We start from the raw sequence: 27741 nt of genomic DNA, 5'->3' as shown, positions 1-27741 counted from the left end.
GGCACTGGGGGGATACTGGAGACGCTGGGGCACTGGGGGGATACTGAAGGACGCTGGGGCACTGGGGGGATACTGGAGACGCTGGGAGGCACTGGGGGGATTGGAGACGCGGAGGCACTGGGGGATACTGGGGCTGGAGGCACTGGGGGATACTGGAATGACGCTGGGAACTGGGGGATACTGGAAGATGCTGGAGGCACTGGGGGATATTGGGATGATGTTGAGAGGTGCCCAGGGGATTCTGGGAGGCACTGGGAGGATACTGTGGGATACTGGGGTGATACTGAGCAGCACTTGGGAGGATGCTGGGGGTTACTGGGAGGCACTGGGAGGATACTAGGGAGATACTGGGAGGCATTAGGGGAGTTGCTTGGAGGCACTGGGGTGATACTGGGAGGTGCTGAGAGGATACTGTGAGGTACTAGTGGACACTGGGGGGATAGTGGGAGGCACTAGGGGGATACTCAGGGGATGCTGGGAGGTACTGGTGGAGTACTGGGGTGATGCTGGGGAATACTGGGAGACACTGGATTTACACTGGGGGACACTGGGAGGCACTGGGTGCTGCGGGTGTCGCCCACCGCAGTGCATTGTGGGGGTGGTGGGCGGAGCTGGCCGTGTACCAAGCACGACGTGGCCGCCAAGGATAGCAGCCAGGTGGGCACTGGGAAGGACTGGGGCAATACCATCGAGACCTGGCGGACCGCCCTCCCAGCCCGCCACGCCGAATACCATAGAGTTGGCGGACCGCCCTCCCAGCCCGCCCCATAGAGACCATAGAGAGCTGAGGACTGTCAGCCCAGCCCGCCATTCGGAAGCGAGCCGACCCCTTTACGCGGCGACGCGGAATGGTGGGGCCGGAGGGTGGCGGGACGGGGCCGGGGTGGCCAGCCCCGCCCCGTGTCTCCCCCGGCCCTTCCGCGCCCCCCCCGCTTTGCCGGGAGCTGTGGGGTCCCCGCGAAGCCGCCCGGTACCAGGGGGATTCCAGGGGGGGGCTCCAGCGCCTCGTCCCCCCCGGCGCCTGCTCGCATTCCGGCCTGCGCCGCGCTGCCGCCGTGAGGGGGGGCCTGGGGGGGGGCTTTGGGCTCCGGGGGGCGGCTAATGAGTTCGGGGGGGGCGGTCGTGGGGGAGATACAGGCGTCCTGGCAGGTGTTGCGGGGGGCTGTTGGGGTCCTGAGGGGGATAACGGGGTCTGGGGAGGGTGGTCCTGGGGGGTTATTTGGGTTCGGGGTGGGGGATCATGAGGTTTGGGGGTGTCCTGAGGGAGATGTTTGGGTCCTGGGGGGGCTGTTGGTGTCCGGGGGGGGTCATTGGTTGGTACTTGGGTCTTGGAGGGGTCTGGGGGAGTTGCTGGGGGTACTGGGCTTCTAGGGGGGTGTTGGGGCCCGGGGGGATTATTTGGGTTCTGAGGGGGGGGGGGGGATAATGAGGTTTGGGGGGGACCTGAGGGTGCTGTTGGGGTCTTGGGGAGGTTAATGAGGGCTGGGGGGTTCTGGAGGAGGCTGTTGGGGTCCAGGGGGTCCTGGGTGGGGGTAATGAGACCTGAGGAGGTCGTTGGGGTGATCCTGGGGTCCTGGATGGGGGTTGGGGGGTCTGGGGGGGGTATTTGGGTTTTGAGGGGGGTCTAGGAGTTTTAGGGGAATCCTGTGAGGGGGATTGGGGTTCTGGGGGGGGGGGGCTGTTGGTGGTCTGGGGGGGTTAGGTGTGGACCTGGGGAGTCCTTGAGGGAATACTAGGGTGCTGCAAGGGTCAGGGGGGCTGAGTGGGTTTGGGGGGTCCCAGGGTCCCTGATCTCCCCCCACCCCATTTCCCTTCCAGCGGGTGCTGCTGCCCCAGGGGTACCCCGAGAGTGTCAGCCCGGATTACCTCCAGTACCAGTGCTGGGATGCGCTCCAGGTGCCGCTGGGAGGGGTACTGGGAGCACTGGGAGGGATTTGGAGGTGCTGGAAGGGGATTGTGGGCTACTGGGAAGCACCTGGTGGCCAGTGGGAGGGACTGGCAAGTTAACTGGGAAAGAGGTGGGTGTGCAGGGGGTTGGTGGGAGGCGACTGAGTGGTAACTGGGAGGCACTGGGATGGGCTGGGGGACACTGGCGTGTAACTAGGAGGCACTGGGAAGCGGCTGGGGGGTACTGGGAAAGGCTGGGAGGGCACTGGAATGGGGGTGGGCTGGGCAGGTGGACACTGAGAGGGACTGGGTGGTTAGTGTGGGTTACTGGGAGGATCTGGAGGGCAGTGGGAGGGATGGGGAGGGAACTGGGAGGGAGGCGGGATGGGCTGGGAGTAACTGGGAGGTAACTGGGAACACTGGGCAGGCGCTGTGCAGCACCCTGACGGGTGCCTTGGCCACCCGGGCAGTGCTCCAGGCCGTGGGGGTGGGGGACAGCGCTGCCACTGTCACGGGGGCCACCCTCACCTGGGTGCTACGTGGTGAGTAACCCCAACCCCCCCCCAGTTTCACCCCAAAACCACCCTTGGCCCCCACATCCATGGCTGAACCCCAAATCTCCCAGTCTTACCCCCAAATTCATCTGTTTGACCCCCAAGCCCATCTTTTGTTTCAGAATTTCCCAGTTTGACCTCAAAATCAGTTTCAGCACCTGCGAAAAAATCATTTTTCGCTCCAGAATTTGTCTTGAATCTAAAAATTCCTCAGTTTTACCCCCAAATCTGCTTGGGCATCCCCGGTTTCACCCCAGAATTCACTACTTTGACCCCAAAAATTTCTCTTGGACTCCAAAAGCTCCCATTTGACCCTAAAATGTTCTCCAGAACCCCCCAGATCTTTCAATATCACCCCAAAATCTGATGCAGCACTCCCCAACCCCCAAATTTTCGCCCCAGAATCTTAGCTGGAATCCAAAAGCCAGACCTGTCCCCAAAATCACCAAATTTTACCACAAGATTCTCCTCCTTGACCCCCAAATCTCCCAGTTTAACCCCCAAATTTCCCAGTTTGACCCCCAAGTTAGCCCCAGTGCCCCCCCAATCTCATTTTTCACCACAAAATCTTTTTTTACACCCCAAATCTCCTAGTTTGACCCCAAAATGTGTTCCAGAATCACCCAAATGTGCCTGTTTTAGCTCATAATCTGATCCAGCAACCCCCAAATCCCCCATTTCCCCTCCTAAATCCCAGCTGGACCCCAAAATCTCCCAGTTTGACCCAAAAATATGCTTTGGTACCCCCTTCCCCCCAGTTTAACCCCAGAATCCTTTTTGTAATCCAGAATGCAAAGCTGCCCCCCAAAATCCTCAAGTTTTACTTCAAAATTCCCCGAGTTCATCCCCAAACCTATTTTTTAACCAAAAATCTCTCAATTTGACCCAAAAGTATGCTCAGGTAATGCCAGAATCCCCTAGTTTCACCCCAAAATCCCCCTTAGGACCTCAAAATTGTTCAGTTTCACCCCAAAATACTGTTTTTAACTAAAATCCGCTGATTTTACCCCAGAACGTTTCCAAAATCCACCATTTTCACCCCAAACCCCTTGCGACCCCAGAATCCCCCAGTTTTACCCCAAAGTCTTCTCCAGCACCTCCAAACCCCACCAGTTTAATCCCCAAATTCCCCCTTTGGCTCCAAAATCCCCCAGTTTGACCCCAAAACCTGCTCTGGCAACACCAAAACCCCCTGGTTTCACCCCAAAAATCCCTTTTTAACTAAAATCCCTCAATTTTACTCCAAAGTCTTTCCAAAATTACTATATTCACCCCAGAATTCTATCATACCAAACTGCTGTAGTTTACACATCAGAATCCTTAATTTTCATTCCCCCCCGCACCAAAATTCACCATTTTTTACCCCAAATTGTCCATCTCCCAAATTTTTCACTATCACCCAAAATGGCTTGATATTACTTCAAAATCAATTAAACCCAAAATACTCCTGATTTCTCCCCAAACCTCCCCATGTTCAGAATCCTCTGTTTTCATCCTCACACCCAAACCCTCACGTTTTCACCTCAAAATGCCCCCGCACCCAAAATCCCCAAATTTCACTCCAAAATACTCCACACCCCAAATCCCCCATTTTCAGCGCAAAATGCCCCCACACCCAATCACCCCAAATTTTACCCCAAACATTCCACACCCAAAATCCTCCATTTTCACCCCAAAACCCCTGCACCCCAAATATCCCTGTTTCACCCCAAAATCCTGCTGTAGCCAGAATCCTCTATTTTCACCCTCAAAATTGCCCCATACCCAAAGTTGCCCAGTTTCACCCCAAACTGGTGCCCTTGCAGATGGGGTGGGGATGGTGACACGCATCGCCTTCGCCTGGCTCCAGGGGTGAGCACTGGGATGCACTGGGAGTGTACTGGGAGCATGGGGAGGCTGTGCTGGGAGCTACTGGGCGCAACTGGGCCTTACTAGGAGATGGCAGTGGGCATTACTGGGAGCTACTGGACCCTACTGGGAGGTGGTACTGGGTGTTACTGGGAGTCACTGGGCATTACTGGGAGGTAGGTATTGGGTGTTACTGGTAGCTACTGGGCTTTAGTGTGAGCTACTGGTCATTACTGGGAGGTGGCACTTGGGCCTTACTGGGAACTATTTGACCTTACTGGGAGGTGGCACTGGGCCTTACTGGTAGCTACTGGGCCTTAATGGGAGGTGTCAGTGGGACTTAGTGGTAGATACTGGCCCCCCCCCCACCTGCAGGACCCGCCTGGACTGTGAGGCAAAGCAGTGGCGGTGAGTCCCCGCCCCCCCCCCCCCTTCCCCGCGGCCCCGCCCCCCCCTTCCCCGCGGCCCCGCCCCCCCCTTCCCCGCGGCCCCGCCCCCCCTTCCCCGCGGCCCCGCCCCCCTTCCCCGCGGCCCCGCCCCCCTTCCCCGCGGCCCCGCCCCCCTTCCCCGCGGGCCCCGCCCCCCTTCCCCGCGGCCCCGCCCCCCCTTCCCCCGCGGCCACCGCCCCCCCTTCCCCGCGGCCCCGCCCCCCTTCCCCGCGGCCCCGCCCCCCCTTCCCCGCGGCCCCGCCCCCCCTTCCCCGCGGCCCCGCCCCCCCTTCCCCGCGGCCCCGCCCCCCTTCCCCGCGGCCCCGCCCCCCCTTCCCCGCGGCCCCCGCCCCCCCTTCCCCGCGGCCCCGCCCCCCCTTCCCCGCGGCCCCGCCCCCCTTCCCCGCGGCCCCGCCCCCCCTTCCCCGCGGCCCCGCCCCCCCTTCCCCGCGGCCCCGCCCCCCCTTCCCCGCGGCCCCGCCCCCCCTTCCCCGCGGCCCCGCCCCCCCTTCCCCGCGGCCCCCGCCCCCCTTCCCCGCGGCCCCGCCCCCCCTTCCCCGCGGCCCCGCCCCCCATTCCCCGCGCCCCGCCCCCCTTCCCCGCGGCCCCGCCCCCCCTTCCCCGCGGCCCCGCCCCCCCTTCCCCCGCGGCCCGCCCCCCCTTCCCCCGCGGCCCCGCCCCCCTTCCCCGCGGCCCCGCCCCCCTTCCCCGCGGCCCCGCCCCCCCTTCCCCGCGGCCCCGCCCCCCCTTCCCCGCGGCCCCGCCCCCCCTTCCCCGCGGCCCCCGCCCCCCCCTTCCCCGCGGCCCCCGCCCCCCCCTTCCCCGCGGCCCCGCCCCCCCCTTCCCCGCGGCCCCGCCCCCCCCCTTCCCCGCGGCCCCGCCCCCCCCTTCCCCGCGGCCCCGCCCCCCCCCTTCCCCGCGGCCCCGCCCCCCCCTTCCCCGCGGCCCCGCCCCCCCCTTCCCCGCGGCCCCGCCCCCCCCTTCCCCGCGGCCCCGCCCCCCCCTTCCCCGCGGCCCCGCCCCCCCCTTCCCCGCGGCCCCGCCCCCCCCTTCCCCGCGGCCCCGCCCCCCCCTTCCCCGCGGCCCCGCCCCCCCCTTCCCCGCGGCCCCGCCCCCCCCTTCCCCGCGGCCCCGCCCCCCCTCCCCGCGGCCCCCGCCCCCCCCTTCCCCGCGGCCCCGCCCCCCCCTTCCCCGCGGCCCCGCCCCCCCCTTCCCCGCGGCCCCGCCCCCCCCCTTCCCCGCGGCCCCCGCCCCCCCCTTCCCCGCGGCCCCGCCCCCCCCTTCCCCGCGGCCCCGCCCCCCCCTTCCCCGCGGCCCCGCCCCCCCCTTCCCCGCGGCCCCGCCCCCCCCTTCCCCGCGGCCCCGCCCCCCCCTTCCCCGCGGCCCCGCCCCCCCCTTCCCCGCGGCCCCGCCCCCCCCTTCCCCGCGGCCCCGCCCCCCCCTTCCCCGCGGCCCCGCCCCCCCCTTCCCCGCGGCCCCGCCCCCCCCTTCCCCGCGGCCCCGCCCCCCCCTTCCCCGCGGCCCCGCCCCCCCCTTCCCCGCGGCCCCGCCCCCCCCTTCCCCGCGGCCCCGCCCCCCCCTTCCCCGCGGCCCCGCCCCCCCCTTCCCCGCGGCCCCGCCCCCCCCTTCCCCGCGGCCCCGCCCCCCCCTTCCCCGCGGCCCCGCCCCCCCCTTCCCCGCGGCCCCGCCCCCCCCTTCCCCGCGGCCCCGCCCCCCCCTTCCCCGCGGCCCCGCCCCCCCCTTCCCCGCGGCCCCGCCCCCCCCTTCCCCGCGGCCCCGCCCCCCCCTTCCCCGCGGCCCCGCCCCCCCTTCCCCGCGGCCCCGCCCCCCCTCACGTGCGTGGCCCCGCCCAGGCTGGTTGCTGACGTGCTCAATGACTTGGCGCTGGTGCTGGAGCTGCTGGCGCCTGCCTGGCCCCCCATCGGCCCCGCCCTCCTGACGCTGGCGGCTGCTGTCAAGGTAATGCCCCGCCCCCCTTCCCCGCCCCCAGCGGATGGGGGAGGCGCTGGGGGACACGGGGTGGTGCTGGCGGGTACTTGGAGGCATTTAAGTGACAGTGTGGGAGCACTGGGAAGTGCTGGGGGGGATACTGGGGGCCACAGGATGATGCTGGGGGATACTGGGAGGCATTTGGATGGTACTGTGGGAATACTGGGAGCTGCTGAGGGGATACTGAAAGGCACTGGGGGACACTGGGGTGATGTTGGGGGCTACTGTGAGGTACTTGAGTGACTGTGGGAATACTGGGAGCTGCTGAGGGGATACTGGAAGGCACTGGGGGACACTGGGGTGATGTTGGGGGATACTGCGAGGCAATTGGGTGGTACTTGTGGAGTACTGGGAGCTGCTGGGGGGATACTGGGGAATACGGGAAGGCATTTGTGTGATACTGCCAGAATACTGGGAGGTGCTGGGGGGATACTGGGGGACATTGGGGTGATGCTGGGAGATACTGGGAGGAGTTTGTGTGATTGTGCAGGAGTAGTGGGAGGTGCTGGGGGGATACTAGAGGGTGCTGGGGAGATACCGGGGGACACAGGGTGATGCTGGGGAATACTGGGAGGCATTTGGGTGGTACTGTGAGAATACTGGGAAGTGCTAGGGAGATACTGGGGGATACTGGAAGGCACTAGAGGACATAGGGGTGATGCTGGGGGTTACTGGGAGGCACTGGGTATGCTGCTGAGGGTATTACTGGGAGGTGCTGGGAATATACTGGTGGATACTGGAGGGCACAGAGTGATGCTGAGGGGTACAGGGAGACACTTGTGGATACTGGCAGGCACTGGGGTGATACTGGGAGGTACTGGTGGGATACTGGGGTGCTGCTGGGGATAATGGGAGGCAGTGTGGGGATTTTGGGGTGATGCTAGGGGATATTGGGAGACAGGTGATACTTGGGGATACTGGGAGGCACCGGGGGGATCCTGGGGTGATGCTGGAGGACACTGGAATGCACTGGGGGGATACTGGCAGACACTGGGAGGCAGTGGGTGACGCAGGTGCCCCTGCCGCAGTGCATTGTGGGAGTGGCAGGTGGGGCGACGCGGGCAGCACTGGCTGTGCACCAGGCGCGGAGGGACAACATGGCCGACGTGGCCGCCAAGGACAGCAGCCAGGTGGGCACTGGGAGGGACTGGGAGGGGAACTTGGTGGGACCGGGCCATCACTGGGGGGGACTGGGAGAGACTGGGACAGTACTGGAAGAGACTGATCGGGGACTGGGACATCTTTGCGAGGGACTGGAAGGGGCTGGGAGGGGAATGGGGGGCACTGGGAAGAACTGAGGGTAATGGGGTGGGACTGGGAGGGCAACTGGGTGTTACTGGGAGCACTGGGGAGGGACTGGCAGGGGATTGGGGGCAATTGGGAGGGACTGAGAGGGCAGCTGTGTTGTACTGGGAGCACTGGGAGGGACTGCAAGGGGATAGCGGGCAATTGGGAGGGCAACTGCTGTACTGGGAGCACTGGGAGGGTCTGGGATAGGGGCAGTGGGGAGGGACTGGGAGGGCAACTGGGCTGTACTGGGGGCAGTGGGAGGCAGGAGGTGGGGTTACTGGTGTTACTGGTGTGTACTGGTGGGACTGGGCAGGAGACGCTGGTGAACGGGGCGGGGCTGCTGCTGGCACTGCTGCTGCTGCCACTGCTGGAGGGGCGGCCATGGTGAGCCCCGGGGCATGCTGGGAAGAGGGAGTGGCCTCTGGGAAAGGGGGCGGGGCCTCTGGGATGCTCAGGGAGAGAATTAGTGCTTCATGGGGAGGCAGGGCTTAAAGAGAGGGGGTGGGGCCTCGGGGTTTCCAGGAGGGGATTAGTGCTTCATGGGGAGGTGGGGCTCAAAGAGAGGGGGCGGGGCTTAGCGAGAGGGGGCGGGGTTTGGGTGTGGGGCTCCTGGGCAAGTTTGAAGCCCCCCCAGGGGCTGATGGGACATTTTGACACGCTGCTACCCAGGGGGCTGATGGGATTTTGGGGATGCCCCAGGGGCTGAAGGGATATTTTGGGGTCCTCTAAAGGCTCATGGGAGTTTTTGCCCTGCCCCCCGCCCCCCCTGCCGAGGGGCTGATGGGACATTTTGGGCCATCCCCCAGGGCTGATGGGAGACTTTTCTCCCTCCCGCTTCAGGGCTGATGGGATTTTGCTCGCCCCCCAGGGGCTGATGGGAGTTTTTGCCCCCCCCCAGGGGCTGATGGGATGTTGGGGCTCCCCCAGGGGCTGATGGGATTTTGGGATCCTCTAAAGGCTCATGGAACATTGTGCCCCACCCCCCCGGGGTTGATGGGACATTTTGCACCCCCAGGGGCTGATGGGATGTTGGGGCTCCCCCAGGGGCTGATGGGAGGTGTTTCTCCTCCCCCAGGACCTCTTGGGAGTTTTTGGGGCCCCCCCAGGGGCTCATGGGAGGTTTTGCACCCCTGCCCCCAGGGCTGATGGGTGTTCCCCCCCCCCCCCCCCGGGTGATGGGATTTTGGGGGTGCCCCATGTGCTAATGGGATTCCCCCCCTCCCGCAAGGACTGATAGGATTTTGGGGGTGCCCCAGGGGCTGATGGGAGTTTTTGGGGCCCAGGCTGACCGGGCTGGTGGTGACGCTGCTGCTGGTGACCCACCTGGGTGCCAACGTGGGGGCGGTGGGGGCCCTGTGCCTGCCCACCCTCAACCGGCCCCGCCTGCGCCTCGCCCTGGGCGGGGCCTTGAGGGGTGTGGTCCGGGGGGGTGGGGCTTTGGCCCACCGCCCCATTTGGGAGGACGGAGGCGTCATCAACGTCCCCAGCCCCGAGGATGTCAACCCCCGTGAGCCCCTGCTGCCCGGTGAGTCACAGGCACCTTGGGGTCACCCCCTGTGTCACTCACCCCCACATGTCACCCACCCCTGGCACCCACCAGGTGTCACCCCCTGCCCCTGTGTCACACCCCTCTCCCCCAGTGTCACCCCTTGGTGTCACCCCCCCCGGTGTCATCGCTTGGTGTTACCCACCACTGTGTCACCCCCAGATGTCACCCCCTTGCCACTGTGTCAACGCCCCTCCCACAGTATTACCCCTTGGTGTCACCCACACTGGTGTCACCCTCATGTGTTGCGTTTCCCCTCAGTGTCACCTTGCTATGTCACCCACCTCTGACACCCACTAGGTGGCACACACACCCCCCTCCGCCCCACCCCCCCCACCCCCCTCCCCTGTGTTACCCCTTGGTGTCACGCACGCTCGTGTCATCCTTCAGTGTCACCCACTGTTGTGTCACCGTCGTGTCACCGTCGTGTCACGTTCTCCCCTTGTGTCACATTCCCCCTCGATGTCACCTCCCCATGTCACCCACCTCTTGACAGCCACCAGGTGTCACCCCACCATCATCCCTCACTGTTGTTCTGTTCCGTGCCCCCCTCCTCTTGGTGTCACCCACCCTTTGTCACTGTCCACTGCCCTGGTGTCACACATCCTTGTATCCTAGTGTCACCCCCCTTGTGGGTCACCCATCCCTGCTAACCCCCAGGTGTCACCTGATGTCACCCCATGTCACACAATGTCACCCCATGTAATTCGTTGTCACCCCCATGTCACCCCACATGTTCTCCAGTGTAACCACTGGGTCACCCTTGTGTCACCCGGTGTTACCCCACATCACCCAGTGTTACTCTCAGTCATCTGATGTCACCCTCTGTGTCACCCAGTGTCACCTGCTGCCATCCCCGCCATCACTTGGTGTTACCCTGTGTCACCTCTATGTCACCCAGCATCACTGTCGCCAAGTGTCACCTGGTGTCACCCCATGTCACTTCCTGTGTCAGTTGGTGTCACTTTGTCACCTAGCATCAGCCAAATGTTGCTTGGTGTCACCCTCATGTCACACAGCACCCCCTGGTGTCACCCAGCTGTCCATGTCACTCAGCATCACCCATGTGTCACCTTTGTGTTACCCCACGCCCCCAGTATCACTCCTGTGTCATATAGCATTGTCCAGTGGTGCCTGGTGTCACCCAGTGTCACCTGCATGTGACCCAGCAACCCCCAGTGTCACCCTTGTCACCCAGCGTTGTTCAGTGTCACCCCCACATCATCTGGTGTCATCTCTGCGTCACCCAGTGTCAGCATTATGTGACCCAGCACCCCATGGTATCATTCCAGTGTCACCTGGTGTCACCTCCATGTGACCCAGCAACCCCCAGTGTCGCTCCACTGTCACCCAGTGTTGTCCAGTGTTACTCTTAAGTCAGCCAGCGTCACCTGTTGTCACCCCACTATGCCACCTGGTGCCACCCAGTGCTCCCTGATGTCCCCTACTGCCACCCAGTGTCACCCCCATGTCACCCAGCATCACCAGGTGTCACCAGTGTCATCTGGTCTCGCCTGGTGTCATCCCCCCATATCACTTTGTGTACACCCCCATTTGTGTCCGTGTCTGGTGTCACCCTGTGACATCACCCTGATGTCACTCTGATGTCACCCGCTGTCCCCGCAGGCTTCAGCACCCGCCTGAACCTCCATTTGGGTGCCCCCTTGCACCGGCTGGTCAAGAGGTGAGGGGACCCCAGTGTCCAGGGGGGGACAACCTCAGCGTCTGAAGGGGGGGACCCCGGTGTCCGAGTCTCCCCTCTTTCCCGCCCCCCACTCCCCCGCAGCGAAGCAGAGTTCAAGAAGGCGCTGGAATGTGGCACCGAGGATTACATCATTGTGCTGCGGCCCTCCCAAGGTGGGACCCCCCCTGCATGCTGGGTGGGTGGGGGTCCCAGAGACCCAGGTGTCTGGGGGGCTCCCAGGTGTCCCCGGGGTGGGTGGGGGTCCCAGGACCCAGGTGTCCAGCCGGGACCCAGGTGCCCCGGGGGGGGGTGGGGGTCCCGGGGACCCAGGGATCCGAGGGAAACTCAGGTGTCCCCAGGGTGGGTGGGGGTCCCGGGGACCCAGGCATCCAGGGGTGACCCAGGTGGGTGGGTGAGGTCCCTGGATGTGTGGCATGGGTGGGGGGGGTCCCGGGGACCCAGGCTTCTGGGGGGTACCCAGGTAGGTTGGGTGGGGGTCCCAGGGCGTGTCGTATGGGTGTGGGGGGTCACAGGGACACAGGCTCCTGGGGTTGGTTGGGTGGGGGCATCCCAGAGACGCAGATGTTCAGGTTTGGGTGGAGGGGGGTCCCAGTGGCCCAGGTGGGTGAACGGGAGTCACAGGGATCCAGGCTTCTGGGGTTGGGTGGAGGGTGTCCCAGTGACCTAGGTGGGTGGTTGGGGGGTCCCAGGGACCCGGGGTTCAGTAGAGGATGCCCTAGGTGGGTGGGGGGCTCCCAGGGACCCAGGAGTCTGAGTTTGCGAGAGGGGTGGGGTCCCAGGGCTCCAGGTGTCTGGGGTTGATTGGGGGGCATCCCAGGGACCCAGGTGGGTGGGGGTGGGTCTCAGCTCCCCAGGTGGGTGGGTGGGTTCCCAGGTACCCAGGCATCTGGGGTTTGGGGTATCCTAGGGGACCCCAGGGAGGGGCTGGTCACAGGGACCCATGTGCCTGGGAGGGACCCAGGAAGGGACCTAGCCATCCAGGTGACCCCCACCCCCTACTAGGGTGGGTGGGGGTGGGGTTACGGCAGGGGGCCCCCCCTGACACCCCCCTGCGAGCCTGTGCCCAGGCCCTGCTGCTGGAGGAGCTGCTGGGCCCTGACCTGCCCCTGGGGGCACCCATGGGTGCTGCCCTGCGCCCGCTCCAACGCCGCCTGCGCCACTGCCGTGAGTTGTCTGGGGGGTGCCCTGGGGGATCTGGGGTCCCTAGGGGGGGAGTGTGGGGACCCTGGGATGCTTTGGGGGGGCCATGGAGGGGTTTGGGGGGACCGTAGGTAGAGTTTAGGGGGTTTCTGGGGTGGGGTTTGGGGGTCCCTAGGGTGTCTGAGGGGGGCTAGCGTGGTTTGGGGGGTCCTAGGGGGGACTTTGGGGGAGCCTCTGGGATTATTATCATTTTGGGGGGTCCTGGGGTTGGTTTGAGGGAGGGCTGGAGGGGTTTTTGGGTGCCTAGGAGGGTCCCTGGGGTGGTTTGGAGGGTCCTGGGGGTTCTGGGAGGGGGGGTTGGGGGTCACTAGAGGGGTTTTTGGGGACCCTGGGATGCTTTGAGGGGATCCCTAGGAACTGTTTAGGGGGTTCCTGGGGGTGTCTGGAGTCATTAGGAGGATTTTGGGGTTGCCTGGAGGGGTTTAAGGGTCTTGCGGGGGTGGGTTAGGGGGACCCAGGATGGGTTTTGGGGTCCCTGGAAGTGTTTGGGGGGTCTCTGGGGTCAGTTTAGGGGTGTTTAGGGGGGAGCTGGGGGGCCCTGAGGTGGTTTGGGGGTGTCAGGGGTTGGTTTGGGCAGTCCCCGGTGGGGTTTTGGGGTCTAGGGGATTTGGGGAGACCCTGGGATGCTTTGGGGTGGCCCTAGAGGGGTCTTGGGGTCCCCAGGAGGATCTGGGTGGTCCCTGGGGTGGTTTGGAGGGTTTTTGGGTGTCTTGGGGAGGGGTTTGGGGTCCCTAGAGGAGTTTGGGGGGTACCCTGGGGTGCTTTTGGGAGTCCCCTAGGAACGGTTTAGAGGGTTTCTTGGGGGGGAGTCTGGGATCCCTAGGAGGGGTTTGGGGGTCCCTGGAGGGTTTTGGGGGGGTTGGGGGGACCCTGGGTGGATTTTGGGGTTCCTGGAAGTGTTTGGGGGTCTCTGGGGTGGTTTGGGGGTGTCTGGTCTCAGTTTGGAGGGTCTCCGCAGGGGTTTTGGGGGCCCTGGGGTGGTTTGGGGGCACAGTGGGGGGTGTTGGCATTTGGGGGTACACTAGGGACCGTTTAGGGGGTTCCTTGGGGGTTCTGTGGTCCCTGGGGGAGTTTCAGGGGGTCTTGGAGGGATTTGGGGGGACCCTGGGAGGTTTTGGGGTCCATGGGGCAGTAACGGGGTGTCCCTCCCCCGCAGCGCCGGGAATGGTGCCGTGGGGAGTCGTGGCTGAGAGCTCCCGCCTGTGGCGCACGCTTGGCCCCGCCTTCCTGCGTGGTACGTGTCATCACGCGTGTCATCATTGCGTGTCATCACGTCATCACTGTGTTGCTTGTCATGACATGTGGCAGCGTGCATCCTTGTGATGTCACACATTGTCACCTCTGCTATCATCACATGTCACTATCTGGGTCCCACCTGTCGTTGGATGCCCTTGTGACATCATGCGTGTGACCTCCAAGCCCCCCCCAGTGACATCACGTCATGTGTGTCATGTGCCACCACCCTGTGTCATCACATGTCACCCCGTGACCCTGCTGTGCCTGTTGCTACGTGTCACCATGTGACCTCACACCTGGTGGCGTGTGGTGGCACATGTGTCATCCTGTGACGTCATTGTCCCGCAGGGCTGACGGCCGCTGGCTGGGAGACGCACCGGCACCTCCTGGCCCCCGATGAATGGCAGCTCGAGTGGGCAGGGTCAGAGGGTGGGGCCTCAGGCAAGCCCTGCCCCTCACCCCACCCTCAGTAAACCGGCTCCACCCAGCTCCGGATTTACCCAAAATCGGCCCAAAATGGGGCAGGGGAAGGGCCAAAATGCATATTTTTGACAATGGGTCCAAAAAACCATTTTTCCATTATTTGTAAAAATGTACATTCTGCTGATGAGGCGTTTCCCAGCGGTTTGGGGCCAGGTGGGGGGTTCTGGTGTGATTTGGGGGGGATTTTGAGACATTTTGGGGGATTTTGAGGCATTTTGAGGGGAATTTGGGGATTTTGAGGCATTTGGGGGACTTTGGAGGCATTTGAGGGGAATTTGGAGGATTTTGAGGCATTTTGGTGGTATTTGGGGGATTTTGAGGCATTTTGGTGGAATTCAGGGCAATTTGGGGGATTATGAGGGGTACTTGGGGGATTTTGAAGCATTTTTGGTGGAATTTGGGGCATTTGAAGGATATTTGGGGACAATTTGGGTTTTTTTGAAGCATTTTTGGTGGACTTCGGGGCATTTGAGGGATATTTGGGGATTTGGGGACAATCTGGGGTTTTTTGAAGCATTTTTGGTGGAATTTGGGGCATTTGAGGGACATTTGGGAATTTCAAGACAATTTTGGGAATTTTGAGGCATTTGAGGGGAATTTGGGGGATTTTGAGGCATTTTTGGTGGTATTTGGGGCATTTGAGGGGAATTTGGAGATTCTGGGGCAACTTTGGGGATTTTGAGACATTTTGGTGGAATTTGGTGGTTCTGAGACGTTTTGGTGCCTTTTCAAGAAACTTGGGCTCTTTTGGGTCCTTTTTGGGCTCCTTTGAGGGTTTTTTGGGGCTCATGTGGGGGCATTTCTTGCTCATTTTGGGGGGTTCATTTTTGGGGTGTTTTTGGCTCATTTTGGGGCATTTCAAGCTCGTCTGGGGCCATTTTGGGATTATTTGGGGTGTTTTGGTATTTTGTGGGTTTGGGGTTCGTTTTGGGGCATTTTGGTGTCATTTTATGGCTGATTTGGGGGTTGGAGCATATTTTGGTGTGTTTGAGGGCTGTTTGGGGCTCGTTTGGGGGCATTTTAGTCTTTGGAACCAGTTTTGACTTGTTTTGGAGTGTTTTGACTCCAAAATCCCCATTTTGGGGGGTTTCAGGCTCATTTGGGGCAGTTTTGAGGCAGTTTGGTCTTATTTTGAGGCATTCTAGTCTTGTTTTGGGCAGTGTTGGGGTTGTTCTGGGCTCATTTTTGGGCGTTTCAGTGCATTTCGCGCATGTTGGATGAAGTACCCCTGGAGGAAGTTGGCGATGGCCATATAGATCAGGGTGTTGATGTCCACCATGTGGTTCCCTACTGGGTCCTCACAGGGTGGGGCTGGAGACTGGGTCAAGATGGGGCTTATTAGGGAAGAAGACATGGTGACCATCCTGGGCGACCACCTTGGGTTGGCCAAGGAAGGCCCATGGGCACCAGGGTGGCCATAGGGTAGCTGTGGAGGTAGTTCTGGGTCAAGATCAGTTTCCCAAGGGAAGAAGACATGGTGGCCACCTTGGGTTGGCCAAGGAAGGCCCATGGGCACCAGGGTGGCCATGGGGTAGCTGTGGAGGTAGCTCTGGGTGACAATCAGTCTTCCAAGGGAAGAAGACATGGTGGCCATCTTGGGCGACCATCTTGGGTTGGCCAAGGAAGACCCGTGGGCACCAGGGTGGCCATAGGGTAGCTGTGGAGGTAGCTCTGGGTGACGATCAGTCTTCCAGGGGAAGAAGACATGGTAGTTGTCTTGGGCAACCATCTTGGGTTGGCCAAGGTGGGCCCGTGGGGACCAGAGTGGCCATGGGGAAGCTGTGGAGGTAGTTCTGGGTGACAGTCGGTCTTCCAGGGGAAGAAGACATGGTGGCCATCTTGGGTGACCATCATGGGCTGGCCAAGGTGGGCCCGTGGGCACCAGAGTGGCCATGGGGTAGCTGTGGAGGTAGTTTTGGGTGACAGTCGGTCTCCCAGGGGAAGAAGACGCAGTGGCCGCCTTGGGCAGGTCAGGGTGGGTGTGGGGTGATGCCGGGGTGGGTGACCAGGCGAGGGGATGGGGGTGGCCATGCCGGGCAGCACCGTGAGGAGCTTGGGAAGCACCTTGAGGTGCCACAGGCAACGCAGCCATGTGGCTGCTGCGCCATCACCTGTTGGGGGGATTTGGGGGGATTGCTGTGGCAACGGGGGGGCAGAGTCCCCCTATTCGCTCGCAGTGTACCCTCCCCAGTGCTCCCAGTGCCACCCTGGTGTGTCCCAGTTATGCTGCACTGCCTCCCAGTCCATTTCCAATCCCTCTCAGTGCCCTCCCAGTCACGTCCCAGTCCCTCCTTATGGCCCCCAGTCCGCTCCCAACACCTCATGTTCCACTCCCAGTCCTTCCCAGTGCCCCTTAATTTCCCCCCATTGCCCTCCTTGTGTTTCCCAGTACTTCCCAGCAGCATCCCCACCCTTTCCCAGTTTCTCCCAGTGCCTCCCAGCTCCCCTTGGTCCCCTCCCAGTGCCCCTCAATACCTTATCGGTGCCTCCCAGTCCCCTTCCAGTGTCTCCCAGCATCCCCCAATCCCCTCCCAACTGCCCTCAGTCCCTCCCAGTGCCTCCCAGTTCCTTCCTCGTGTCTTCCAGTCCCACCTGGTCTGTACACCAGTACCAGGAGATGATGCCTGTTCCTGGGGGCAGGCTGGGCCATGGCAGGTCGCTGGTACTGGGGTGCTGCAGGAGGTGGGGGGTGCTGGGGCAGGGACCTGTGATGTTGGGGGGCAGCACCGGGGGGTAACGCTCCACCAGCCCCTTGTAGCCCCCAGTGGCACCTAGTGCTGCGTGGTCCCCAGTAAGGACCAGCATGTGTGTGTGTGAGGTATAGCGTGCCTTCCCAGGGCTCCTGCTGTCTCCTCCCAGTAGAGCCCAGTACCTCCTCCAGCGCTCGCCCGGAAGGCCCAGGACCAGTGTAGACCAGTATCAATCAGTACAGACCAATATGGCACTAAAGTGCCGCCTCCCAGTCTCCCTCCAATGCACCTCAATCCTTCCCAGTGCTTTCCACAGCCCCTCCATGCAACCCCAGTGCCCTCCCAGTCCCTCCCAGTGTTGCCCAGTCCCCTCCCAGTGCCACCAGCTGCCTCCCAGTATCTCCCATCCCCTCCCAGTGTTCCCTAGTCGCCTCCCATTCTCCCTCAGTCTTCTCCCAGTTCCCTCCCAATGCTCCCAGTCCTACTGTAGGGGGCCAGGATGGAGGCCTCTGTGATGATGATAAGGGTCTGCACTATGTCCGTCAGTGCTGCCAGCCCCCCTGTGGGCCACGCCCCCAGTATCAGACCACACCCCCTTTCCTTCAGGCCACGCCCCCAGACCTTATCCCCACCCACCTGCACTGGGTTCCACCAGGTCCCATCAGCATGGGACCCCACCCCCTTGGCCACACCCTGTCATGCCATACCCCCATCAGACCATGCTCACATCAGGCCACACCCACTCCCCTTAGCCCTGCCCCTACTCCATTAGCACCACATGGTCCCACCCCCACATAACCCCATTGGCCCCACCCACATGAGCCCCACCCTGTGACCATGCCCACCAGCTCAGGACATGTCCCATCGCCTTAGCCCTGCCCCCTGGCCTGGGTGCCACCAGCATGCCAACCCCCCTGGGCCCCTCCCCCGTCAGACCACACCCCCTTTGCCCCTCTTTTTGACAGATGCCCACACAGGCCCCACCCACACAAGCCACGCCCCTCCTCTGTGACCCTCCCCTGGGCACCACCCTTAAGCCCTGCCTACCTTTTGCCCTACCCACACAAGGCACGCCCTTCTTTGGCCACGCCCCCTGCTTTGAGCACCCCCAGCTCCCACTTAACACGAGCCCCTTAGGCCGCCCCTGCTCCCCCCCGCTCTGCCCCCGCCTCCTGTGGCTCCGCCCCCTCTGCCCCCATCCTGGTGGTGACAGCCAGCAGGGCCCCATGGTAGTGGAGAGGTCCCAGCCCAGTGCCTCGTGGATGAAGATGGTCTCCAAGTACATGTCCACCTGTGGGGGGTGTCACCTATAGGGTCTCTTCCATCCCTATAGGGACCCACAAACCCAAAAGGGACCCCAAGGCCCCATAGGGACCCTCCAAACCAATAGGGACCCCTCCATCCCTATAGAGACCCCCCCGACCATATAGGGAGTTGCCGAACCACATAGAGACCCCAAGACCCCGTAAGAACCTTCAAACCCCTATAAGGACCTCTAGACACTATAGGGACTCACAAAGCCCATAGGAACCTCTCCATCCCTATAGGGACACCTTAGCACCTATAGGGACCCACAAAGCCCATAGGAACCTCTCCATCCCTATAGGGACCCCATAGTACCTATAGAAATCTACAGACCCTATTGAGATTTTCCAAACATCACAGAACCTCCAGACACCAGAGGGACCCCTCCGTCCTTACAGGGACCGCAGACCCCACAGAGACCCCTCAAACTCCATGAAGATGTCTCCAAAACCATAGAACCCCCCATCCCTATAGGGACCCTATACAGGAGCCCTGCTCCATTACAGTAAGAGCATGTGGGACCCTGAGGGGACCGTTTGGCTCAAAACACAACAGCAGAAGGTGCCAGGAAGGAATTCAGTGGCTAGCCTGCCCCTTCCCTTGGTAGCCATGGAAGTGTCACCACTAAACTTAGGCTACCTGCTCTCTGAGCCGAGAAACCGGTTCCCCTCCTTGCTCCTGCACTCTACTGGAGCCCAAATACACGTTGGGAACATCCAGCCAGTGCTCCCATGGAGAAGGCACCAGGAAGGAATTCTGTGGCTAGCCCTCCCCTCCCCTCGGTAGCCATGTAACCAACACAACAAAACTTGGGCTACTTCCTTTCAGAGCCAAGGAACCAGTCGCCGTCCTCGCTCCTGCACTCTACCAGAGCCCAAACACATTGGGAACATCCATCCACTGCTCCCATGGAGAAGGCACTGGGAAGGAATTCTGTGGCTAGCCCTCCTCTTCCCTTGGTAGCCATGGAAGTGTCACCACAAAACTTGGGCTACCTCCTTTCTGAGCCAAGAAAAAACATCTCAAAATAACCAAATCCAACATTTTCTTGGTCGTAAAACACGTTGGACAAGTGTGGGTTCAATGTTGTCCATGTTTGGAGGTCAGTCTCGTTCCAGTTAGTGTGTCTTGGGGTCACCCACAAGTTATTCCAATTAGTCCGGAATGGGATGGAGATACCAGCTGGAGGAATCCCCTTACGAATTCATAAATATTCATTTTATGAATATCTGATAATAGATGAATATCAAACATATTCAGGGAAATGGGTACATACCCAACGCTGGCTCTTATTAATGACCTTCATTGATCTTTCCACCCTCGCCACCTTTCCACCTTTCCATTTTCAAACCAATATTCCATCTCCATGAGTCCTCCTGATCCCACTGAATTTGAGAATTTATCCTACCACCTAACGGGCAGAATTCTATAGGTCTGTACAACATTGTACACAATCCCATCCTCTATGGGGTCTTATTTGAGTCATTAACTTTCCTGCTGCCTGGCGATATTGCAACGGACCCAACCGAGAACTTCAAGATCTTTGAGTTGGCTTCAAGCGTTAAGGTCCTTCTTGACATTCTGGCGCTGTGGCTGGCTTCACCCTGCTGTGATGTATCCATGGAGGAAATCCTACAAGCCTGGCAGCAGCGTAGGCGGTGAGTAACATCTGGAAAGGCCCTTTCCAACTTCTCTTTCCACAGTTCATCTGACCATGGTCTCAGATACATCCAGTCTCTGTCTTGGTATTGATGGACGGGCACGTCCGGGGATAGTGATGCGCTTGCTGTGGAGAGGTGACAGGACCTTTCCTAGCAAAATAACATACTTTTAGGGAATGTCTCCCTACGATTTTGGGATTTGCTCCTGTTTCACAGGGTAAGTTTTGCTGCGCATAATTTCCAAAGAACTCTTTAATTTTAGGCTGGGTGTTACTTGTAGCCATGCTGAGGGTAAAGCATCTGGTCGCTTTATCTGAGCTTCTTGGCAATTTTTATTTGTCTATTTAGGCTTTGATTCATTCTTTCTACTTTCCTGCTTGATCAAGGTCTCCATGGGGTATGGAGATCTCGTTTGACCCCTCGTATTTTAGCTAAAATTTGGATTACTGCTATAAAGTGCGGGCTCCTCTCCAAGGAGAGTCCTATGGGTACCCCAAATCTTGGAATTATTTCCTTAAGTAATACTTCTGTTCCTGCTTTTGCCTTATTGGTGTGGCACGGGAAAGCTTCCAGCCAGCCTGAAAAGGTATCTGTCGTTACTAAAAGATACCAATATTCATTTTGCCATGGTAATTCAGAAAAATCTATTTGCCAATAATCTCCCGGGCTGTTGCCTCTCTTTGTCACCCCTGGTAAAAGTCTTTGGGGTGTGTGAGGATTATTTTTCATGCCTAATTTGCTTTTCTTCACTACGCTTTTAGCTATCCTAGTCATTTGTACACTTAGTATGTGCCCTTCCAATGCTTCTGTCATCTTCTCGATTTCCTGGTGAGTGTCTTGGTGTTTACTATTAACCAGTTCACCATAATTTCTGTTGTAACTATTGCCTGATGTGAAGGAGTCACCCACCATTCTTCTTGTTTTTTGATTGCCTTTAGTGGATCAGCCAACTGATCATCTTCTGTTGTATATTGTGGGCTCTTGTGTCCTAATTCCTGGATTGTATCTGGCAGGACCAGCAATATTTGATTTTCATCTGCTTCTTTTGCTGTTTTATCTGCATTCATTCCTGTACGTGCTGGACTATCTCCATATCGATGCGCTTTACAATGCGCAATTGCCACCAGTCTAGGTAAATTTTTACCGGTAGCAATCATTGGATCATTGGCCTGTATTTGACTGGGGATCCTTGAGGGGTCAAGAGTCCTCTTTCTCCAAACGGCTCCATGAGCACGGACCACGCCAAAAGCAAATTTCGAATCTGTTCGTATATTAACTGCTGTATCTTTTGACAGCTCCAACGCTTTTAGACAGACGATGAGCTCTGCCTTTTGGGCCGATGTGTTGGACGGTGGGGCTTTGGTTTCTATGGTCTTTTTGATAGTTAACACTGCATAACCTCCTCCTCCTTGGGTCCCACTTCACACAACGCTACTGCCATCTACAAACCAGTTCCAGTCCATGTTTTCTACTGGTGTCTTCCAAGTCCACTCAACTAGAGTATGTCTGTTCCATCATCTGTGAACAACCATGAGTTAGTTCTTCTTTTCCACTGGGATCAGTAGTGTTCCTCACTGAGGGAATCAGGATTGCAGTCACTTTCAGTTCCACATTATCTTGTTGTAAAAGGATGGCTTGAAACTTCAGCATTCAGCTTCGGGACAACCAGTGTCTTCCCTTCTGTTCCAGAACTGCCATAACTGCGTGGGGTACAAGTACAGGTAATTTTTGCCCAAATATCCATTTCCAGGCTTCTTGGATGAGTAGCACTGTAGTTGCCACTGTTCAGAGACAGGTTGGCTGTCCTTTACTGACATTGTCTAGTTGTTTTGAAATGTACCCCATGGGTCTTTTCCATGATCCCAGTCTCTGGGCCAACACTCCTAAGGCAATGTGTAGCCTTCCATGCATGAACAGTTCAGATGGTTTTCCTAAATTTGGGAAATCTAGAGCTGGAGCCCTCATTGAAGGCCGTTTCAATTTAGTAAATGCATCTCTGCGTTCCTGAGTCCAGGCAAAGAGGTTTCTGTTTCCTCATGCAGCTTCATATCAAGGCTTGGCAATAGGTCTGAAATTCATTATCCATAAGGAACACCACCTGGCCATCCCAAGGGATGCTCTAAGCTCTTGTTTTGATTTGGGTTCTGCGACTTGGCAGAGATCCTCTTTCCTTTTGGTTCTGAGACTACGCTGGCCCTGGGAAATTGTAAATCCCAAATACGTTGGGTGATCTGTGCCTTTTTCCTGCATGCTTTGTACCCCCTAGCCCCAGAAAATTGAGGAGGTTTACTGTCATTTGTATGGATCCTTCTTTATGACGGGTTGCTAGCAGTGTATCACCTACATGTTGTAGCAAGGTGACGTTTTCATACACCCTTTCCTTTGGCTAATTGATTTCCATAGACTGTAGGAATCTACTTCTAAATCCTTGGGGTAACACGGTCCAACACAAGTGGGTTTTTCTGCCAGTCTTAGGGCTTTCCCATCCTAAAGCAAACAATTCTTGGCTTGTGGCCACTAGCAGAAGGCAAAAGAATACATCTTTTAAATCTAATACACTAAACCATTTATCTGTTTCCTTCAGGGCTGTCAAGAGGTTACACAGGTTTGCCATCACCAGGTGGACATCTTTCACAGTTTGATTTATCACTCTTAAATCTTGGACCAGTCTATATTCTTCTGAATTCAGCTTCCTGACTGGTAATATTGGAGCGTTATATTCTGACTGGCATTCTCTTAGTAACCCAAAATTTAGGAATTGTTCCATTAATGGATCTAATCCTTTCCTGACTTCTAATTTAACTGATTACTGTTTTCATCTTACCGGTCTGGCATTTGGTTTCAACTGGATGGTTACTGGTTCCGCTGCTGGGGATTGCCCTGGTGTTCCTGAACCCCATACAAGAGGTGTTACAGCGCTTTCGGTTTCTCCTGGTATCTTCTCTAACTTGGCTTCCTTCTGTAGCATAAAAACTTGGGCATCCAAAGCTTTTATTTTCAGGAATTTGGATCTGGATTCTCCCTTTTTCAAATGAAATTTGTGCATTCAATTTACTTCGTATGTCCCGTCCTAATAGCGGCACAGGGCAATCTGGTATGTAGGGAAATTGATGGGTTAACACCCTTTTTTTCTAATTCCAAACTTCAAAGGCTGGAAAAACAGTTGATTTTCTTTCTGCCGTGTGGCACCAATAATTGACGTGCTTTGTTTGCTCAAATTACCCTGCATGTATTCAATAATGAATAGGTAAGCTCCTGTGTCTACTAAAAAAAAAATCTATTTTCTCATTCCCTGATTTTACTGTAACCAGGGGTGCTGCAGGGTTAAGTTCTAATTCTTCCCCCAGTCCCCTTCAGTCCGACTCTACTGTCATCATGTCATCAGCCCACTTCAGTATTTCCTCAAGGTCCTGCCAACCTACCTGTGGGCATTCCCTCTTCCAGTGCCCTTTCTGCTTGCAGAATGCATAGCACTCCACCAGGAAACCTTCTCCCTCTTGGGCTCAGCCCTCTAACCCTACTCATTTCCTGGGCTATGCCTGCTGCCACGATCTTACTTCAACTTTTCATTTTTCTGTTTTTTCTCTTCCACCTTTTCTCCATTATTATATACTTCCCAGGTTCTAACATTTTGCCCAATGAGTGGGCATCTGCCCCCTCTGGCTTCTGTAACTTTGATTTGATGTCTGTGCTAGATTGTCCCACAAATATGTGAACTAATGGGACAGAATCCACCTCATTTTCTGGATTCAAATCAGTATATTTTCTTGCAGCCTCCATTATTTTTATTTTTTATTTTTAAAAAAGAGGGATTCTCGTTCTTTCCTCAGACGACTTGCTGTCATTTAGACCAATTCTTTGATTTTGGAACAGCATTCCGAATGAATCTATGAAAATCAATCCTTGGTACTTTGAGTATGGATGTTGGGATCCCAGTTAGGGTTGTTGAAGGGAAAATGACCCCTATCCATCCTGCTTGTGCAGCTTGGATGTGCATTTGCTCTGCACCCTCTTTACTTTTAGCTATAATAATTGTTCTTTCTTCATAAGACAAGAAGTTGTTTAAAATAACTTGCTGATCTTTCCAGTCCAGATTCTGATTTTCAACTACAGCTTCCAAAACCTTCACGACTCTTCGGGGTCCTCTCAATGTACACCTGCCATCTCCTTCCAGGCTTTTAAATCTGATACTGAAAATAGCACTTTTACCCAGATTTCTGGTCCTGCTGCTTGCCTGAGGGGTGCTTATATGTTCTGAGCGTTTCCCCTAGTCCTACTTGCCACTGCACTGATGCCTTCTTCCTCACTGGAATCCTCTTGCTCATTTCTCCTTGCCTCATTGCCCCTTCCTGGGCTGACCAACATGTCAACATCCTACTCTTCTTCCTCTACCAACCTCTCTTTGTACTTGTTGCATCGCTTACTGATGCTATGCACCGAACAACACCACTTAGGTGGTTTCCTATTTCCAGCAATCAAGCCACACTCCTTACATATATCATAATTATCCCCTAATGCAAAGAACAAATTCACATATGGCATCTCATCCCATTTTCCTTTGCGTCTACAAAATAATGTTAATTGCAATACTTTATTACAGCTTATACTTCTGTTCTTGGGCCATTTCTCCTGATCATCTATGGTATAAAAGGGCCACCAGTGATTAAAATATTGTGCTAATTTTTTTCTGAGTGGTTTAATTTCAAATTTGCTCCAATATCTTAATGTACAGCCCAGCGGAGAACCCCCTCCCAGCAGAACAGCCAGTCCCCATGTTACAAAGTTTTCAAAATCACAAATACCCAACACTTCAACAAAATCCAACAGAGACAAAAATCCAGCAAACAAAATCAGATAGAATAGTGGTTTTCATCAGAGCTAGAGCTGAGCTAAGCAAGGTGACGGAATGGTTGTTACTAAGACTGATGAGAAGCCACCCAGCCATTTCAGCCAGGACAGAACAACACCTACGTGTACGTTCCTCTGTGTTTTATCATTTTTTGAATGTCTCTTCCATACATTGGTCTTAACATTTTACAGGTTTTCAGCTCTGTTGTGTCACTCACATGCAGGCAACAGTAAAACCTATAGGCATCTGTATGGTGCATTTTGAATTTAGTGTCATTTGCAACTGGACTTAAACCGTTTAATGTTATGTTGATGTGTGGTAGTTCCATCAGAAGAATGTGAAGCAAAAGAAGATGGTGAAGACACTTGAAAGGGTTACAACCTTCAACAGAGGAAGACTGTTGAGCGCTATCAAGCTCCCTGGGAAAGTAGATTCTGTGCACAGTTTCTCTGAAGAGCTACTTTCTTGCACGTAAGTGTGGGGTTTTTTTGAAAGAAACCACACACACACACAACTTCTATTTAACTTTCTTACCTTCATTCTGCAAGTTTTCAACTGTCCTTGTTAAAAAACAGGTGTGTGGTTTTTCACTTCTACTGTGTACTGATGTAAACAACAAAAATAAACAAAAAAAATTTATTTATTTAAAATTAAATTAAAATTTAATTTTAAAATAAACTTGAAATCACTCCTTTTCAAATTAGAGATGAGTGAAAGACATCACGTCTTCTGCCTCCTTGACTCTCCTGCTTTGTCTTTAACTTGTCTGTAACATTATTCTATTTTTTTTTTTTTTTGTCCATGGAAACCATAAGAGAGACTTTTTGGGCTGATCTTCACCTGTCAGACAGGGAGATTGATGCATAAGTGCTTAGCCACGAGGCTCTTGCTGCAGACGAGCCGACACGTTGGTGTGTGGTTAGTGATAGTTGTTATTTATCAATATTGCTGTCTGTCATGACACTGAATGCTTTCAAGGGGTTTTGGATTGGTGGCAATTACAGATGAATAGTATGATGATTGCCGTGGTAGTCTGAGGGTATAAAGGAAACAAATATTTGGGGGGGACACTGTACTTTGTATTAGTCATTAGCTTTTTTAAACTGCAGTATTTGGGGTCACTGATAAGATGATGATGAAGGTTGTGTATGAGATTTCCTCTGGAACTGAAGCCAGAATCTCCCTCTGAAAATCTCACACTTTTTGTCATTGAAGGGTACCAATTATTTTTTTACACCTGGAGATAATTCAGTTAGAGGGAGAGCCTGTATGGAAGTTTCAATGGGTTTTTATTTTAATCACTCAAATGGTGATTCTGGTTTCCCTCTGGAATCAATGTTTCTTTATGAAACTACCCTTAAACGGGAGAAAAGCTAAATGAAATGTTAACTGATGGATTGCAATAATAGTGACACTTCGATGTAATTTTTTAATGTAAGATTCTACTGCTCCTGTGCTTTACAGTAGTTTTGTCAGAAAGGAAACACCCATAACAGAAAATGTTATAAACAGAGGAAATTATGGAGGTTTTGTTACTTAACAAATGCTGTAGAAAAACTGTTTTAATAACCAAGCAAGTTTTCAACCCAACTCTTCTTTCAGAGACGTGTGTCTTCTGGCACACACATACCAAAGTCCTCGGGAAGGAGCAGCAGTGGTGGGCAGCCTTTATAACATTAATCCCCACTGAAATAAGTGTCCCCTTGGGCTGTAACTTGTTGAATGGAGAAGGAAAAAAAATATTTGAAAGATGTCAGTGTGTTTTGGGGGATTCTTCCATCACACAAATCAGGGTCAGTTCATGGTCTCCACTTATGGAAGGACTTGTTCCAAGTTTGCATTCATATGTGTGCTGCGTGGACTGGCATTAAGTGCTCGGGGTTGTTTAAGTCTTTAACTCAGTTTAATGTCTGGAGCCACCCCCTTCCTTTATTTACTCATGGACATTAAATGTAAACCAACTTGAATGAATATTTAACTCTTCAGGAAGTTTATGCTCATTTTTAAGTCTTCTGCATTTGCTCACTATCATTAGAAAAGCAAAAACCTTCTGGCTGCATCTGAAGTTGGAAAGCCCTTTTCTCTTTCTCCTTCATTCAAATCAGGTGTCTTCCACTAAACATTCAGACAGGTGAAATGAAATTCTTAGAGATTTGGTGGCTTTATATATTCTGGTCAGCACAACTCAATCATGGTATGTCGAAATAGGACTTTATATTCCTTGCTTTCAGTAACGTTAAAAGTATTACAACTAATGAAAAGAAAATCTTTCCATGTTTTGCTGTTTTATTCATGGAAATTCATTTGGAAACAGCAGCGCATTGGCTTTTCTAGTTGATGGCTATATTTATCTGGAAATGCAGAATACCTTCCCAGCTTTAGGCTTCCTCCTCGTTTATCATGGGCAATGGGAGACCAGATCCAGTAACTTCAAGCTTTTGAAAGGGAGAATTAAATGCTTTACTATCAAATCTTGCCTTTTGTGAAAACAAGAATAAATATGCAGGGTTATCACTGAAAAAGGAACTGGTGGTTCCTGTGTTAGCCCAGCCTTGGATTCTGCGCTGACGTTTGTTCTTGTTTGGCTCTGCTGTGCTGTAAGCACCCCTGCCAGTTTGTCAGCAGTTTTGGATATTTATATATATAAAGCACCTATCACCATATTGATAACATTTTTTGGAACCACTCTTGACAGTTTTGGAAGTGTCCTTCTGGGACATGACAAGGTTTTCTCAAGGTTTTGCACATCTGCGTCGTCCCTTTTGTTTGCTGCCTTGTTGAATTGTGCAGCAACACCAAACTTCCATCTCTTCTGACTTTTCTCACACGTGAGTTGTTACCACTCTCTTCCACATGAAGCGTTTGGTTTAGGAGAGAAGAGTGGTGTGTCTAGGGATGGGGGTTGTCATAGGTACTTTTCCAGGATTTTTTTTTTTCTTGTGAGACTCTTTGAATTGCAGAGGCTGGCTGTTCTATGGACCACCAAGGACTGGAAAGACACTGGTTGCTCCTGCACTTGCTAGTGAATGTAGCCAAGGTGCCAAGAGAATTGCCTTTTTCATGAGAAAAG

The 27741-nt window shown here is 56.0% G+C and overlaps 2 protein-coding genes across 7 annotated transcripts; one reads left to right on the top strand and one right to left on the bottom strand.

The window, feature by feature from the left end:
• The first annotated feature begins 775 nt into the window (after positions 1–775).
• On the top strand, positions 776–14265 carry RUSF1 (RUS family member 1). Of its 6 annotated transcripts, XM_037389650.1 has the most exons (14): positions 785–1055; positions 1819–1896; positions 2315–2429; positions 4247–4292; positions 4665–4697; positions 6571–6676; positions 7720–7836; positions 8310–8380; positions 9280–9521; positions 11169–11226; positions 11329–11399; positions 12250–12411; positions 13604–13681; positions 14032–14265. In XM_037389650.1, the coding sequence occupies exons 1-14, from the start codon at positions 849–851 to the stop codon at positions 14154–14156; spliced, it is 1509 nt and encodes a 502-aa protein (XP_037245547.1). In that variant the 5' UTR covers positions 785–848; the 3' UTR covers positions 14157–14265. The 6 variants fall into 6 exon arrangements, with proteins under 6 accessions (XP_037245546.1, XP_037245549.1, XP_037245544.1 ...); XM_037389651.1 differs by lacking the exon at positions 12250–12411; XM_037389647.1 differs by lacking the exons at positions 12250–12411; positions 13604–13681; positions 14032–14265 and having other exon boundaries at positions 779–1055; positions 11329–12020.
• Positions 14266–14380: 115 nt separating this feature from the next.
• Positions 14381–27713, bottom strand: LOC119148923. The gene is made up of 2 exons (XM_037389653.1): positions 18447–27713; positions 14381–18387 (listed from the first exon to the last, which is right to left on the bottom strand). Exon 2 carries the CDS (start codon positions 16256–16258, stop codon positions 15308–15310), a length of 951 nt encoding a protein of 316 aa, XP_037245550.1. The 5' UTR covers positions 16259–18387; positions 18447–27713; the 3' UTR covers positions 14381–15307.
• Between the last annotated feature and the right edge of the window lie 28 nt (positions 27714–27741).

This window comes from Falco rusticolus, chromosome 5 (assembly GCF_015220075.1).
Source record: "Falco rusticolus isolate bFalRus1 chromosome 5, bFalRus1.pri, whole genome shotgun sequence".
NCBI lineage: Eukaryota > Metazoa > Chordata > Aves > Falconiformes > Falconidae > Falco > Falco rusticolus.
Note: the sequence above shows the minus strand (reverse complement) of the source record. Positions and strands in the feature narration are given on the sequence as shown.